At 41.8% G+C, this 16,190-nt stretch overlaps 1 protein-coding gene across 3 annotated transcripts; it reads left to right on the top strand.

Moving 5' to 3' along the window:
* The first annotated feature begins 8,257 nt into the window (after positions 1-8,257).
* On the top strand, positions 8,258-15,771 carry lgi3 (leucine-rich repeat LGI family, member 3). Of its 3 annotated transcripts, none has more exons than XM_022212747.2 (10): positions 8,258-8,389; positions 8,718-9,027; positions 9,878-9,949; positions 10,546-10,617; positions 12,296-12,367; positions 12,455-12,526; positions 12,755-12,924; positions 13,014-13,178; positions 13,272-13,362; positions 14,435-15,771. In XM_022212747.2, the coding sequence occupies exons 2-10, from the start codon at positions 8,825-8,827 to the stop codon at positions 15,162-15,164; spliced, it is 1,647 nt and encodes a 548-aa protein (XP_022068439.1). In that variant the 5' UTR covers positions 8,258-8,389; positions 8,718-8,824; the 3' UTR covers positions 15,165-15,771. The 3 variants fall into 3 exon arrangements, with proteins under 3 accessions (XP_022068439.1, XP_022068438.1, XP_051806414.1); XM_022212746.2 differs by having other exon boundaries at positions 8,261-8,389; positions 8,494-9,027; XM_051950454.1 differs by lacking the exon at positions 8,258-8,389 and having other exon boundaries at positions 8,426-9,027.
* Positions 15,772-16,190: the final 419 nt, after the last annotated feature.

Below are 16,190 nucleotides of genomic sequence, written 5' to 3'. Positions count from 1 at the left end.
GTTTCTGCTTACTTGAGCCTCCAGGAAACACGGAGTGGTGACATCAGCCTGCTGTCGTGCACCTCTGTCTCCTCACAAATTAACAGATTATTTATGGGAGCAGGGGAGGAGAATTTAGTGCAGGGGACCTGTCACTACGTGTGAAAAAAACTTGGAGAAGGGTTGCAGTACTGGAACCCATGAATATCTTTCTGGCCGGCGTCCATGTGCAAGGTGAAGGAGACATGTCTCTTGTCCCGACATTCCTCCCCATGCCAAGAACATAAAAAAGAGACCTCAGACATTTCAGACATTATGTGTGTGGGTAACCACAGCACCACAGATTTCAGATGATTTCAACATAGAGGGGGAACTTTAATTTTCAGTTGTTTGCTCACTGTGACATATTCTCCACCCTCATGAACAATAGTTCAGATGATCTATGGCTGTTTTGGGTCTGAATGTGGCTGCTGTGGTTTTGGGTGTAGTTTGCCAAATACTTTTAATGATGTAAATATTTTGTTGATGGATTTCGAAGTATTGGTATTGAACCTTGTGTTAGAAGCTGAGATGACAGCCGAATGCTGTCGGTGTCCTCTCCTTTTGTGTGCTCTTTGGTTGTTGATGTGTCTGCCTCCTCTGAGGGCCCGGGCCCCTGCTTGTGAGGAGTCTGTCTTTATGACAGGTCCCTGGTGCACTGGCTGCTCTGTGGGACAGACGTGACAGGAGGGGTGAGCCTGGGGCACACCCCGTCACTCACTGCATGTCTCACTGTTTTCTTTCCCCACATCACAAAAACCAGAAGCAAATAAGTTCATTGGGAAGTATCTATTTCATATACGGTGGCTCTTTACAGAACTTCAGATTACTGTGTAATTTAAAATAAAATTAAAAAGAACTTTATGTTCAAAAGGGGCTTATGAATACATTTTACTGTAGGAATGTTTCAGTATTTGGAGTTTCTGTTTTGTACCTAAGCAGCAACTTACGAGCACTACCAGCTAAACAAAGCTGGAAAAAATGGAGAAAAAAAGTGTACTGATATAGTTAAATGTGGATTATTGATTTTAAATTGATGACACATTTACAACAATGTTATCCATAAAAAGTGTTAAATGTGCAATACTTCATATGATAAAAAGTACAAAATTTATTTAAATTTTTTGAAAAACATACAGTGTAAAGACTACAGTGAGAAGCTATTTCTTAATTTATCAAATTGCACTTAATTTGACACTGCACTATAATTGTATTGAAGCATTACTAATGTGCAAGGAAACATTTTAATCACATTGTAAATTTGTGGCATGCCATCTGTAAAACAATCTAGCCCCTGTTTACTGCTTTTTGTCTGTAATTTTAGAGGAGTTGATTTATTCAGATACAAAACAACCTACGCAGAACACAGTTGGCTAAATATTCACCAAACAAACACAAACAAAAAAATTTGATCCAACGTGAAACATGGATAATTACAGCTGCCGGGTATGGAGGCTGTAAAGTAAAGCAGGCTCTTGTTCACCCGTTTTTCAAGGCAGTTTCAAAGAAAAGGGTATGTGAGCTGCATCCGTTTATAAATAAAAACAAAACAACAAAATAAGATTATTTACAGTGTCTTTCTGTTGTATGGATCTACTTTTAATAGAATATTTACCGGTTCTTAGTGGCACTTAAATGGAGCTGCAGAGGATGAAAAGAAGACTATGGGCCACAAGGGGATAAATATTGGGCATTACAGAAGTAAGCACACGTAAATTATACTCTCAGTGTATTTATAAATACTGGGCAGCTATGTAGTGCAGTTATGGGAAACGGCCGGGTTTTTCGTGAAAGGAATTTTCTGCAGCCTCTAAAGAGGTTTCAGCCAGCACCAAAATAATAAGAAAGGAAATTTATAAACTAGGTGTTTTTTTATTTGAAAACCTTGATCGCTTCTTAAAGGGCGCTTCATTTACTTTTGCAGAATAAACATCCTTGTTAATCAGATGGTCAGAAATGACAGGGCGTGCTTGGATTTCTAAATAAGGTAACACAGACTTGATTTTTCTTTACCTGAACTGATCTTAATGTTGTGCACAGTCCCCCTCCTCTGAAAGGCCCATTCTGAGACGGGAAAAACCCTGCTTGGGGGAAAGTGATGTTAGCTTTTTCTTTATGTGAAATTAAAGAGTAAAAAAGGTTCAACGCTTTACAGCTCAAATGCCTTATTGTTACTGTGTAACCTAAAGAACATATTGTATTCTCATGAACAGTCACTGTCCTCTGGCGCTTTATATTACGTATTTTTTGTTCCTGCTTCTTACAATGAAATAACACTATAAATTTACACATTACAAAGTGTTCCTCAGTGTAATTTATTTTAAGGTCCCATCTAAACACAAATTTGTTACCCCCTTATTCCCTGTACTTTTTCCTTGTCACAATCAGCTCAGAAAGTATTTCATTGTTTTTCATTTACTGTAATTTGCAGCTCTAATCTACCTAATAATGTCTGCAAAAGTGCCACAGACCAGACTGATAGCAAGGAATTCTGAGGCCAAAGTTTCTGCAGTGTGCATTTATCTGCTATGATTTGTAGAATGAGTATTTATGGCGTCTGGAGGCACGGGTGTGGTCAGGTAAATGAGATGGGTGAGGGTGTTTGTTTGGTGTTGAGCTGGCAGGAGGGTGGAGAGGGGGTAGTGGTAGTGGTGTCTGCCTGACAAGGTGTGTGTTGGCGTCCATACAAAAACTGACGCCTACAGGCATGGCCCCGCCTCTTTCCCACCAGATCGACTTTCTTCAGCACAGGAATGAGACACAGACACCTCCTCCAGGCTGAGACATATAATCTGGGCCTGTCAGGGCCTTTATCAAACAGGATCAACTGGTGTGCTGGGCCTTTCTCCACAGTCCCCACAGGCAGCAGGATACCTGCACGCGCATTCCTTCGACACATCCCTGTCCCAAGAGGCGTATCGCTTGTCTTTTATGGCAGCTCAGCTCGGCAGAGGGGGGAGGGTTGGGGTACAGTTGCTCCTCTGCATTGTCTCCACTGAAAACTAAGATAGCAGCGTAGCATTCGGTTTGGAGGATTTTCCTGATCCCCTGAGTCTCCAAATGTCAGATCGCTGATCGACAGAGAATCCCTGTTTTAGAAGAAAACAGATTGTGGTGTGTTTTCACTGCAGAGATAATGACAATGTGACATGCAGATTGTGAGGGGTTACTTCAGAAAGCCTTTTATAGCCCCTTGAGAATACTGCAGCCCACCTGAGGGAGCCCTCCTTGGCTCGGTTGTTTCAGCTCGAAGCCCCTCTGCTGCGCTGTGAGCGACCAGATAAGAGAGGGTATGAATCAAAGCAGCAGTGTCACTGTGCACAGGACTCTAATCATATCACTTGCCCCTGAGCCATATGTCTTTGTACTCTCTTTAATTGAATTGAGCCTGGGATGAGATTGGCTGACATACCTTCCAGTGACTGAGCCGCACTTTAAGAGCGAGGGAAGGAATTAGAGCAATTTGGGATGGTTGTTTTCTTGGCACGTTTGGCGTAAAATCCTAAAGGCATCCTACTTCCTGCCTTTGCCCTGCAGTTTCATTTCACAGGCTTCATTGCTGCGAACACGCTAGTCCAAGGCCTTGACCTTTAATGTCTAATATGGAATTATTGTGAATTTTATTAGCATGTTTGCAACTCTAGGATTGCGTGTTAAAGACGGAGTCATCAAACCTGATAGATTTGTGCTCAGCAAGGCTTGTTGTGACAAACACTTACCTTATTGAATTCATGGTCACGTGTGAATGCATTCGTTGCTCCTGACTCACCAGGTCTGACGTCAGCTTGTCCTCAGACTTGTCCAACTGAATTATTGGTATCTATCGGCCAGTGGCCTCCCAAAGACACATGAAGATTAAGTCGTTGATTGAATGCCTCAGAATTGCCTGTTTATTCGTGACCTTGTCCACCTCTGTTAATCACTTTGTGTAAAGAACTGCAGACACGCTGCACTCAAGTCTCCAACAGTACTGTATCTACAGTATAGAAACACCACAACGTGTGCGTACATGTCTGACTAAAGCCTGAACACCTTTGTGAGTCCTTCGCCTGCAGCAGCCGGGACTTTCCCTGAAAAGAACTGAGGTGAAACAAATTTCATCTTTCTTCCTATTTTGTTTTCCCTGCTTCCTGTGCAGCCAGAAGGCCAAACCGTGAAAACCAAACAGAAATGGAAACAGACTGACAGAGAGGTCTTTTCAGGCTGCTTGGCTTATAATCAAAATGGGATGTGGGTTTGAAACGGAAGAGAACGAAGTCACTGTTAAATGCGGCTGTGACGTAGAGGTGAAGTTGTCCAAACAGGGCTGATACCTGGCGAGGACTGCCTGACGAAGAGGTGAAAAGCTCTAAATTTTAGTGTACGTACGTGGCAGACATTGGAGTACATGGAGCCGGTGAGAGTCTGGCAGACAGGAGCGCTTGTAATGTTTGATGACTCATTTTTGCCAAACTCAGCAGGCCAAGTGCCGCTTCTAATGTGGTGCTCTCGGAGCGAGTAGTAACTTGGCTGAACTTTCCTTTATCACTTGAAGGGTTGATATGAAACGAGGCACTTCAAGAGGCACAGCTGCAAATTCTATACAGTTTCTGACTGAGAAATGTGCTTAGACTGCACTGCTTGTAGAAATTCAGTAAAACTCAAAGGTTGCTTGCCTAAAGCTCATTGTTTGGTTGTCATGTTTTGGTTCACCATTCTCATTTTGTTGTATTAAGTTTTAACAGGCAGCTGTTTCTTTCCAAAAAAACAAGAAATAAGCTGGTTAGAAGCTAGCCCATGAGTATACGTGGAGCATTTAAAAGCTGCAGAACCAGGTATTGATTGGTACTGATTAGAGACCAAACCCAGAGCTCAAAGAGAACGAATCGCCTGGTGGACAGAAACATCGCTAATGGTAATGTTGTATTATAGCCGCTGGATGTAAGCAGTAAAACTTTGCTAAGAAGCTTAGCAGTGCACCCTAAACTGTGCTGATGTGTTGGGGTTTTGTTCAGAACTTTTTTTCTGGCTCTAGTAGCTGAAAAGTCAGAAAAGTGACAATAAATTTAACTAGAATCAAAGATTAAATAGTTAAACTGAAGTATATTAATGGAAGAGTTTTGAGAAATGAGCTAGTCTGCTCTCATGTCTGTGCATTACATATATAGCCAGAAACAGCATCCAGAGATCCATCTATCAGCATACTATTTAAAGCATTAACACATTTGACACTTATGAGGACAGCTTTGTGCAAAGCTAAGTTAACAAGCTGCTGTTAACGCATCTAAATCTTGGCAAGAAAGCAATGGAGTGTCTAACCATTGCTTCAATCATTTAAAATGCAAAGCAATTGTTTGTGATTACATAAGCGATTTATTTCACATGGCGAATTTTCCAAAACAGTGTTTTAAAGTGAGGCCTGTGATTTAGTAAGTATACTTGTATCAAGAGCATTTTGCGGCTTAATCTCAGCAACATTTGAGACTCCACTGCCTCACACGGGCATGTTAGGGTTTCCAGCTGCCGTTTTCATGCTCCCTTCTCTATGCCATGCAATTATGCCGGTTCCCACCGGAGGTTTGGATTGGGTGGAGCTCTGCAGAGACTAAGCCCAGGCATTAACTGTTGCTCACTGAGCATAATTTACGTAAATCCACAAATACAGTTAGCACAAAAAAAACTAAGATGCATGCAAATATGCTGCACCAAAGCACAAAGAAAATAAACCATAAAAATCGCTGCTGTATGGGAATTTACATTCCACAACTGGATATAGTACAAAGTGTCACCACCCACCATTTTGAAACCAGTTCATATGTGAATCTGTACAGCTGTATGCTACAGTGAGGCCTACCAGAGTTGAGGGAGACAGATTTCTGTTCAGGAACGCTGGATCCTTTGGAAGCCACTTACTGATAAGCATCCATCTGTCCCAAGGCAAAGAAAACATCTAACAGATTTCAAATGCAGCCCCGTAAGACACTCAAGGGTTTTCTTCTTTTATCCATCTAGATAATACTTTTATTTCATTTCATAGCTTACAGCAGGCGTACATCAAAGAGCAAGGGACTGTGACTAAACGAAAGAAAGAATACTTTAGTAAAACAGAATCAACATTTGAGAGAGTACATATTGCCTTCAGAGTTATCAGTTTTAAAAGCAGTACACAAAGCTGCTGCTGTAGAACAGATGCTTAAAAGCACGAGCTGCATGTCTGGATAGTGAACATTGTGCTGAGACTTGGACAGACAGTACATTTCAGGGTCTCTTTGATTGTGACAACAGAGTTGTTGTGCAGGAAAGCTGGTAATGCCTGGCACTGAGGCTATGGCCTTGATACTAGCCATTCAGCTGCTCTCTGTGCAGTCCAGTCCCCTAAAATGGCTTTTATTTTATGGACAACAGCGCCCTCTGGAGTCATGAATCAGTACTGACTGACAATGACTAGAGTATTGTTTTCATAACTTTGTTAGTAACATGATTATCTTATAAATATTGTACTGACATTTCTCTTGATAGTAAAACTCAAATGTATATTGGATTGTCTTAAAAGAAAAATGAACTGATTTGTTTTTGTAGTTTCATAGCGATGGCCTTTTACAGAATGTTGGGCTCTTATATGTGGTGCATTTTCATATGAGGGAGTAACAGCATATATGCATATTTTTAATTATAGACATTGCAAATGTAATATTTTATGTTTTAAAATTTTGTTATTGACACAGTGCATAGTAGCAGGTAAGAAATGTAAGCATGTCTAGTAACGGAAATGAACAAATGTATTATTTAAAGCGACTCCCAAAAACATATAGTGAATGTCCAAGATCTAAGGACTGAAGTCAAAGATTAGGTGTTAGAATGAATGAATTTGGTCAAACACCAGAATATTTAGCAATATCATTTATCAATCCATCTAAAATTGAGATCACACCAGCTGACAGGTATTGGTGTTAATTGCATCATTGTAAAACAAATCTGTGACATTTCTTTTGATCTGAATTAATTAGATCTATCAACTCATGAGTTAATCTGATTGAATATTTTGAGAAAAGGTGTCAGACATGTACTTCTAGATGATCAGATTGTTTTTAGCTGCTGTGTCACAGCACTTATTCCTTCTGAACTCCATGTAAAATTATATAAAGTGAGAATATAAATCAACACCATGTCAGTGTAACATGCTAACAGTAACAAATCAACATGCAACATAAACAGCCGGGCACATTAATTACAAACATTACGAACATTACAATTATCTGCATTTATGGTTATCACCCTGGCGAGGGCACCTGAGATCCTTCTGGGTGGAGTTTGCATGTTCTCCCTGCGCAGCGTGGGTTTTCTCCAGGTACTCCAGCATCTTCCCACAGTTCAAAAACATGCTGAGATTAATAAGTAACTCTTAAGTTGTCTGTAGGTGTAAATGTGAGTGTGATTGTCTCTGTATGCTATAGACTGGTGACCTGGCCAGGGTGTCCCCTGCCTTCACCCTAAGTCAGCTAGGATAGACTCCAGTGCCCTAATGAGGATTAAGCAGTATATAGATAATGCATGGATGGAAGGACATTCTTTTGGTTTTGTTGGTTTTATAGGAGTGGCATCGCGCTGCAGTGGTTTGCACTGTCACCTCACAGCTCTGAGTTTGAACCTGCTGGTTGATCTTTCTGTGTAGAGTTTACATGGTCTCCTTCTGCCTCTGGGTAGTCTGATGATTCTGATTTGATTGCAGGTGTGAGTGTGCGTGGTTGTCTGTCTCCTGGTGTTTATGTACTGCCGACCTGTCCCGGGTGTCTCTGCCTCGCGCCCACTGTCAGCTGGAACAGGCTCCTGTCTTCTGTGACCCTCTACAGGAAAAAGTGAGTACAGCTAATGGATGGATAGACGCCGGTCTCATTTCTGATCAGACAAAGCTGGACATCGGAACCCATTACTTTGACTTCTGGAAACTTGTGCATGGTGGGCATTGTGTGACCAAATGATTAGACAGAGAATTGAGAATAGCATCTTCTTTTGGCAATGAATAAAATTGTTCGTTGGAACCCTACATATGATGTTAATAAGCTAGACATTATTTATTTTCTAGTGGTAAAACATGCACATTGTGCAGTATAATGTGTTCATTTTGACTTCATCATAGCTGGTGGTTCTTATTCTTCTTGAGTAAACTGTGTGCACCTTAATGCTTTAAAAAAAAAATCTCAGCACCGGTTGCTGTTTGGAAGCTGCCAGAATAAAAACAGCCACCCACACACATAACCACTGACACATGAATGCATGCACACACATTTTCCCTGCAGTCTTGATGCCTCCTTTTCTACTCTCATGACTGCAGCAGCTTGACAGGACTTCACAGCTGATAAGAGAACACACAGACTGCCGGCACTGAACTGATGTGAGTCTCCTCTACACCCTCATTCCCTGTCTCCCTGCTGCTGTTGTTTTAAGATTTTTCTGCATGTGCAATAGTAAATAATTCATTGTCAGCGCTGCCTACAGGTCCTAGTGGGGAGAAAGCAGCCTCGCTCATCATTCCTGCAGTGTGCTTTCTGGCAGCAGCTCCTGTCAGGGACGCAGAAAAAAGATTGCACAGATCCAAGGAAGCTGCAGAGCACCCACGCCCACCAAGGATACACAGGACTACCCTTACTCCCCCTCCTCCCTCTCTCTCTCACCCATATGCTTTCTCTCGCTCACACTGTCCCTCTCAACTCTGCGTTCAGCTGTATCACTACTGCTGGGGGTGTAGACAGGCTGACCATCGCCTCTCAACAAGCCACTCGCCACTGAGGAGAAACTTCAAGAAGCTCCCTTTTTCTCCTGTCCAAGGATGTTGGAGCTCGCACCAAGATGGACGAGGTTGGTCTGCCTGACAGTTTTATGTCTGTGTCTCTGCCTGCCGAGGGAATCAAACGCCAGGAGAGCTCCCAAGATACCCCGCTGTCCTGCAACCTGCTCCTGCACCAAAGACAGTGCCTTCTGCGTGGACACTAAGGCCATCCCCAAGAGCTTCCCCCCTGGAATCATTTCTCTGTGAGTCCAAAATTCATGTGTGTGCCTTCCACTCACCAAAAGCATCTTTTCATAACCTGTGTGAAGTCTTGGCAGTAAGCAGGCTGGTACAGATGGCTACATCACTGATGTCACCCTCCATTATGTAATGATGCATGAAACCTCTGCTTGTCTCTTAATTACTAAAAAGTGGCTACAGCCTTGGTTGATGTTTTCTTGATGCAGCCGGTCTTTGCTTAGGCTGCATTACATAATAAAAATACTGTCCCTTTACGGTGCCAAATGCAAGTGAACTGAGGGAGCACAGCAGTAAAATCCTGTCGAGCTCCAGGGAGGACTACTAACAATAGATTGCCTATCTGACTGCAGGAGACCTGCTTCTCCTCTGAGAGATTTAATCTTGAAGAGAGCGCAGTGATATGCTCAATAAATGGAGCACAAATAATGAAGAGGAAGGCTTAACAGTTGAGTGGGGCAAGGTTATGCATTGCTGAGAAGGTTACAAGGCACTCCCTTTCATCTGATATTGACCCCCATTGCCTTAGGGTTGAATATTGAGTTGAAACAGTGAAGGGAATTCAAGAGCACAGGCTGGGGGAAGGTGTCCTCATTTTACAACATAAGGAGTAAAGAAGTGAAGAAGAAAGTCATCTGGCCTAGTTTCTAAAAGATGTAGCCCCTTCTAAAGTTCAAACTGCAAGGACAGACGTAGCTTGAGAGAGGATGGGGTTTAGATGGAGTAAAAACGACATATTTACTGTTGAGACATTCTCCATCATGAAACATGGGATGCCATGCTTTGCCTATATAAGCTGTCTCCTGGCATAAAGATGACACATTTAATGATAACTTTTGTTGTTTGTCTGAACAGGACGATGGTGAACGCAGCCTTCACTACAATCCCAGAAGGAGCTTTCTCACACCTTCACCTGCTGCAGTTCCTGTGAGTTCAACCCACAACAGAGCATTATTACATCCACAAAACATCATAAACCTTTGATTTTGTCTCACAAGCAGTTCACTAGTAGTTCACTACACCTTGTCCCTGTTCAAAACACAGTAGCTTTATATTGCAGGTATGTTTCTACAAAGGATGTAGACATCTTTTGTTTTGCAGTAACAATGAAAGCACTTCAGCTGCTAGTACTAGAAATGAATGGTTATTGAAAACAGTGGTGACATAGCAGTAATAAGGGTAAAGTGTCTCTGTATCAGTGTCATTGCCAATGACTGACTCCCTTCAGTTCTGCTCTGCCACACAAAGGGCCATTTATCTCCTCAGATGCAATCATGAGAGTGTGTTCATGTGCCTATGTGTGTTTGTGTGTATTTCTGCCTCTGTTTGTGTCTATTGTATTCTTTTCTTCTTTACAGTTAGCATTATATACTGTGAATGTTTTCGTTATGATTGTGTGTCATTCACTGACTTTTTTAGGTGCATAAAATAGCAACTTGTTGCTTAGATGTTTCCCTGTAGCTTTAGTTGGACATGCATAGCATTATCTAGATGATTTAACCATTATTTCCTCCTTTCTACAGGCTGTTGAACTCCAACACATTCACTATGATTGCTGATGATGCTTTTGCTGGTCTCTCTCACCTGCAATATCTGTGAGTAATTTGACTTATACGACTAATTACAAAATATTACCACTTTTAAATGATTGTTGGCTAAATTTAGTCTTTAAGAGAAGAACCTGCAGTTTTTCATTTTTAAAAATAATGAGAAAATGTGTTACTGTGTATGCACTGACAAAAATTCTACATTTTCCTCAAGATATAACAAAAGATAATCTTTTATTGCTGCCCATACGAGGAGAAATTCACATTGTTACAGAAGCAACATTTGTTTTACAGCAGAAGCAAACAAACACTACCAGTCAAAAGTTTGGACACACCTTCTCATTCAGTGTTTTTTATTTAATTATTTTATAATTGTAGGTTAATACTGAAGACATCAAAGCTATAAAAGAATACATATGGGACTATGTTGTAAACAAAAAAGTGTTGAATGTAAAAAAACAATACAATAATACAGTAATATACAGCAATATAGCCAGACTGTATGATTTTAGAACAAATTAAATTACATCAGATTCAATATTTAATACACCCAAGTTTTGAGAACAAAATGCAATGAAAGCATCTAACCAGAAGTGCAGAATAACATATTGTGGCTCTTACTAACTGAAAGTTAAATTCAGAAGCATTAAAAGCACCATGACTTTGTTCATTTTTTAGCTACTTTGCTCTTATACATGTATGTCAATTGTGGCTAATGTTGTTGAGCTTTAGACACATATGTCTGCATAGCTGCGATCACTGAGACAGTATGCTGACTATTCCTTATTTGTACTACTGTTACATTATGTTTTACCATCACATTACATAAACCCACATTAGAGCACCGTTCCGAGCCATTTTTACTCTGCCAGGCGCTGTTTTGTGAATGATTCATTACAATAAGTCTAGGAAGGTTTCATTCTCTGTGAAGCTGCACAGGAAGATTTCAGGGGTGAACTCTGCAGTATTGCAAAGAAAGCCAAAAGTGAAGCTGAAAATAAATTCTTCTCGGCAGTGACCACTTTGCCTCTGCAGTGTGATAAAGCTGAATATGCCGTCCGGTGAACTGATGGGTTTTCGAAAGTAGTTAGCTGATGGCTTGGAGGGTGCAGCTCTCCGTGATGGCCGTGCCTCAGGCTGCTTGCTGTGTGGCTTTGGCTGCAGCCCAGCCACCAGGCCTCTGCATCACTGCCGCTACCCGCTGTGAATGCTAATAAAGTCATATTTTCATATCCCGCCCCCTCTAGAGAGTCTGCACATGGTGTATGTCCTCAGCTATTGATAGACAAAACAAAGACAGACCAGGATCAAATGATGCTGACACACAGACTTTTGTAATACTTGCTGCCCTCAGCGGATCATGTTTATCAGATACAACAAAGACAAGAATTGACCTTTTACTGTTTAGAGTAATTTAATGTTTTTTTCCTGTTTTTCTTTGCAGTTAAGACACTTAATGTGACAGTCGACAGGCTCTATCAAGTGCAAAATAAAAATGAAATATTTATGTGTATTTCTACATCTTTATCTGTCGTCATGTTCAACTGATTCCTCGAAGTAGACTGAAGCAAACCCTGCTATATCAGTAATTATTGCATCTATCTGTCCTGTTGTACTCTGACAACACAATGTCCCCTCCAACATGGATGACTTTCTGTAATTCTGGCTGGATTTCAGAGGTTACCACAGCACGGTGTGACACATGAGCAATCTGTTCTCTCCTTAGGTTCATTGAGAATAACGACATCCAGGCTCTGTCAAAGTACACCTTCAGAGGACTCAAATCCCTGACTCATCTGTGAGTATTTCGTTGATAACATGACAAAAATGTCAAAGAATTTGTTAACTACAGGCTGTACATCATGACATACCTGCACATTTTCAGGTCTCTGTCAAACAACAACCTGCAGCAGCTGCCTAGAGATCTCTTCAAACATCTAGACATCCTGACTGATCTGTAAGTACGCCTACACTGAAATCAAAACAGTGTCTTGACCTCCCCAGAGGTTTGACCCAGCAATCTGTCACCACAAAGCAGTGGTTTGCTCAGGTTCCCTGAGGGTTTCGTGGTCAGACAGTTCTACAGACTGTCTAGCTGTAGCATGTGGTTTGTTTCTAATTCAGTCCTATAGCTCAAATCACGCTGATGGACTTTTTTTTTCTTTCTCTTTTACTTGTTACGCAGAGACCTGCGTGGAAACTCTTTTCGCTGTGACTGTAAAATCAAGTGGCTGGTAGACTGGATGGAGAAAACCAACACTTCTGTTCCTGCCATCTACTGTGCCAGCCCCTTTGAATTCCAGGGACGCAGGATCCACGACCTCGCACCACGAGACTTCAACTGCATCAGCGCAGGTTTCACCTTAATCCACGTCTGATTGGCCATTTTGCAAAAACTTAAGTCGGCTCCTGGTTTATAAATCTTGTCACTGTTCCTCCTACAGATTTTGCCGTGTACGAAACCTTCCCTTTCCACTCTGTGTCAGTGGAGTCTTATGAGTTCAATGGAGATCAGTTTGTGGCCTTCGCTCAGCCTGATTCAGGCTTCTGCACTCTGTACATATGGGATCATGTGGAGATGGTCTTCAGGAGGTACCACAACATAACCTGTAAGTTGCTGACAGAGAAAGCATAAAAAATGTGCAATACCAGGATAGGAAATGAATCCTGATGTTTTTGATTTCTGCGTGTCTCTCTTGTAGCTCGCTCTGCTGTTTACTGCAAACCAGTGGTGATAAACAACACGCTTTACATGGTCGTGGCCCAACTTTTTGGTGGATCTCATATATACAAGTAAGGCTTATAGTGTGATATTATGCACAGCTAGTGACATACTAAGTGTCTCATTTGTATTAATAGAAACATGACATAAAGGAACAACTCATTTGCTCAAGAAGATTTTTACCAAGTATGTGTGTCAGATAAATATAAGGCTGGAGCCTGCAAATGACAGGAGTAGCTTAGCAGAAAGACTGGGAACAGGAAGAAACAGCTGGCACACCTCTTACCTAAATCTATCCACCAGATGGAGCAGTGGTCAGATAAGCAGAGTAACGTAAGAGCAAGGTACCACTGATGTCAGAGCAGAGTCAGGTTTGCCGTGAATAACAGTGAATGCTCAGCAGTATGAGTTATAGTTTGTTGCAAAGTAAATTCTGCTGTTCAAAAACCAAGCAGAGTTACCACCAGCAGCTGAGTTTGACAGGAATAGCTATATGTGTACCCCAGGAAAGTGAAGCTTCTCCCCAGGTCATAGTATGAGGACCGAGGCCAGTCACGACAGATCCATCAACCTATTAAAGTTTGTGTTAAAATATTTTCACTCCTAAAATAACCTAAAATGTGAAGCTGATGAAATGATCAGCAGAGGGATTCTCACAGAAGCTCCAGTCTCCTTAATAACTTATTTTGTTACCTTTGGACAGAGCCAGAGTGGTTAGCACTGTCCCCTCACAGAAGAATTAGAAAGTCCTGGGTTTACATCTCCAGTCTGCCTTTATGTGCGAGTCAACATGTTCTCCCTGGGCCCGCATGGGTTTTCTCTGGGTGCTCCTGCTTAGTCCCACTGGCCCAAGACACACCTGATAGGTTAATTCATGATTCTAAATTTAACATTAGCATGATGCCTCTGTAATAGACTGGCGACCTCTCCTGGATGTATCCTGCCTCTCACCCGATGCGTGCTGAGATAGACTTGATTTGCAGGATAAAGCAGGTACACATAACAGAGGGACAGAGCCAGACTTGCTGCTTCTCCTGTTTCCAGTGTTTCTGCTGTGCTAAGCAGCTGGCAGCATGGATCAACCTATTGTTGAAATGTATTGCTTTAATTGGGAATGCACTAACAGTCTCTCTGCTTCCCCAGGTGGGAGGAGGACCCACAGCGCTTTGTAAAGATTCAAGACATCGACACCAGTCGGGTGAGGAAGCCCAACTTTGTGGAGACCTTCCAGCTGGATGGAGAGTGGTACTTCATAGTAGCAGACAGTTCCAAGGCAGGCTCTACCAGCATTTATCGCTGGAACAGTAATGGTTTCTACTCCCACCAGTCCCTCCATCCTTGGCATCGAGACACACATGTTGAGTTCCTGGATGTCGGAGGAAAGCCTCACCTCATCCTCTCCAGCGCCTCTCAGCCGCCGGTGGTTTACCAGTGGAACCGAAACCAGAAGCAGTTTGCTTTCTTCTCCCAGATCACAGAGCTAGCCGACGTGCAGATGGTCAAGCACTTCTGGGTGAGGAAGGTTCTTTACCTTTGCCTCACGCGCTTCATCGGTGACTCCAAGATCCTCCGCTGGGAGGGGCAGCGTTTTGTAGAGATCCAGACTCTCCCCTCTCGGGGCTCAATGGCCGTGTATCCCTTCACGGTGGGCCTCCGCCAGTACCTCATTCTTGGAAGTGATTTCTCCTTCTCCAGAGTCTACCTGTGGGACGACCTCACTCAGCGCTTTCAGCCCTTCCAGGAGCTCAACATGAGAGCCCCAAGGGCCTTCAGTTTGGTATCTGTCGACAACAAGGACATGCTGCTGGCCGCCAGCTTCAAAGGCAACACCCTGGCCTACCAGCACCTGGTGGTGGATCTCAGTGCCAAGTAGACCTGTTAGGTACCGTGACAGCAACAGGATCTGAATATATCAAATGTGCCAAATAAGTCAAAGACTGCAAAATGTTTAAGCCATGTAACTAAGTCTGCTGGGTTCTCTGATGTTTAAGCGAGGCAACTAATTAAATGATTGTTTAATCTATTTTTATGCACTATCCCTTAATATCTGAATGAAATAATGTGTTATTAACATGCCAACACAAGTGTCAAGTCACTGCTGCATCACTACTCTTGCACAGCCAAATTATGGCTGGGGCGATGTCGTTTTTGGATTGTCATGTTGTATATTGTACTTTACTAATGTGAAAATGATATGCATGTGCCTCTACTGAATTATTCACCAGATGAGACTGGATATTGTATAAATGAGAGTAAAACTATGGAGGTTTTGTAAGTTATACCATGTTGTTAGTCTGAGTAGCTTTTTGCATGACACTGTATAACAATATAAAACAAGCTTACACTGCAGTACTTTAAATCCTGATTAGCTTTATATATATATGAGATATCCTTGCAGCAGTTTTGGGTTTAATGTTTGGTTTGCAATCAGAGCTAGAATGAGGCATGAATAAACTAAACAAATTAACTGAAAAATGTGAGCACACCGAAGTGTTGCTCTGTTTATTTTCTTATTTTGGTGTAATTATAGTTTTCAAAGAAATTCCTTGATTTTGCCATGTTGGAAATATCCCTCCCTTTATGATTTCTTGGTGGGACATACTGTAACTCATGTCTTGTACAAAATTTGTGGATTTATGGGAGCAATAACAAAATCAGAGAATGTACATTACAGTTATAGAAAAAGTTCTGATCCTATTCTGATTGGTGTTTTGTGCAGTCACAAACTGAATTAGTTGTTGCTGTACATCTGCACTTGGAGGGGTGGGTGGGTCTAGGGTCTAATTAAATCCTGCTTATGACCCCTAAAAATCCTGTGTCTTATGTGGTTGCAGTTATTTTTTTAAAAGACCATGATAATCCTAAAACAAAATTCTCGTTTATATTTTATTTTTTGAAG

The sequence above is a fragment of the Acanthochromis polyacanthus genome, chromosome 7 (assembly GCF_021347895.1).
Source record: "Acanthochromis polyacanthus isolate Apoly-LR-REF ecotype Palm Island chromosome 7, KAUST_Apoly_ChrSc, whole genome shotgun sequence".
NCBI lineage: Eukaryota > Metazoa > Chordata > Actinopteri > Pomacentridae > Acanthochromis > Acanthochromis polyacanthus.
Note: the sequence above shows the minus strand (reverse complement) of the source record. Positions and strands in the feature narration are given on the sequence as shown.

Excerpts from the sequence above, each read along its gene's own strand:
- lgi3 (XM_022212747.2), top strand. The coding sequence starts at position 8,825 with ATGTTGGAGCTCGCACCAAGATGGACGAGGTTGGTCTGCCTGACAGTT. Across the intron at positions 12,368-12,454 it reads CTCAAATCCCTGACTCATCT|GTCTCTGTCAAACAACAACC; the intron begins GTGAGTATTTCG and ends GCACATTTTCAG. Across the intron at positions 13,179-13,271 it reads GAGGTACCACAACATAACCT|CTCGCTCTGCTGTTTACTGC; the intron begins GTAAGTTGCTGA and ends TCTCTCTTGTAG.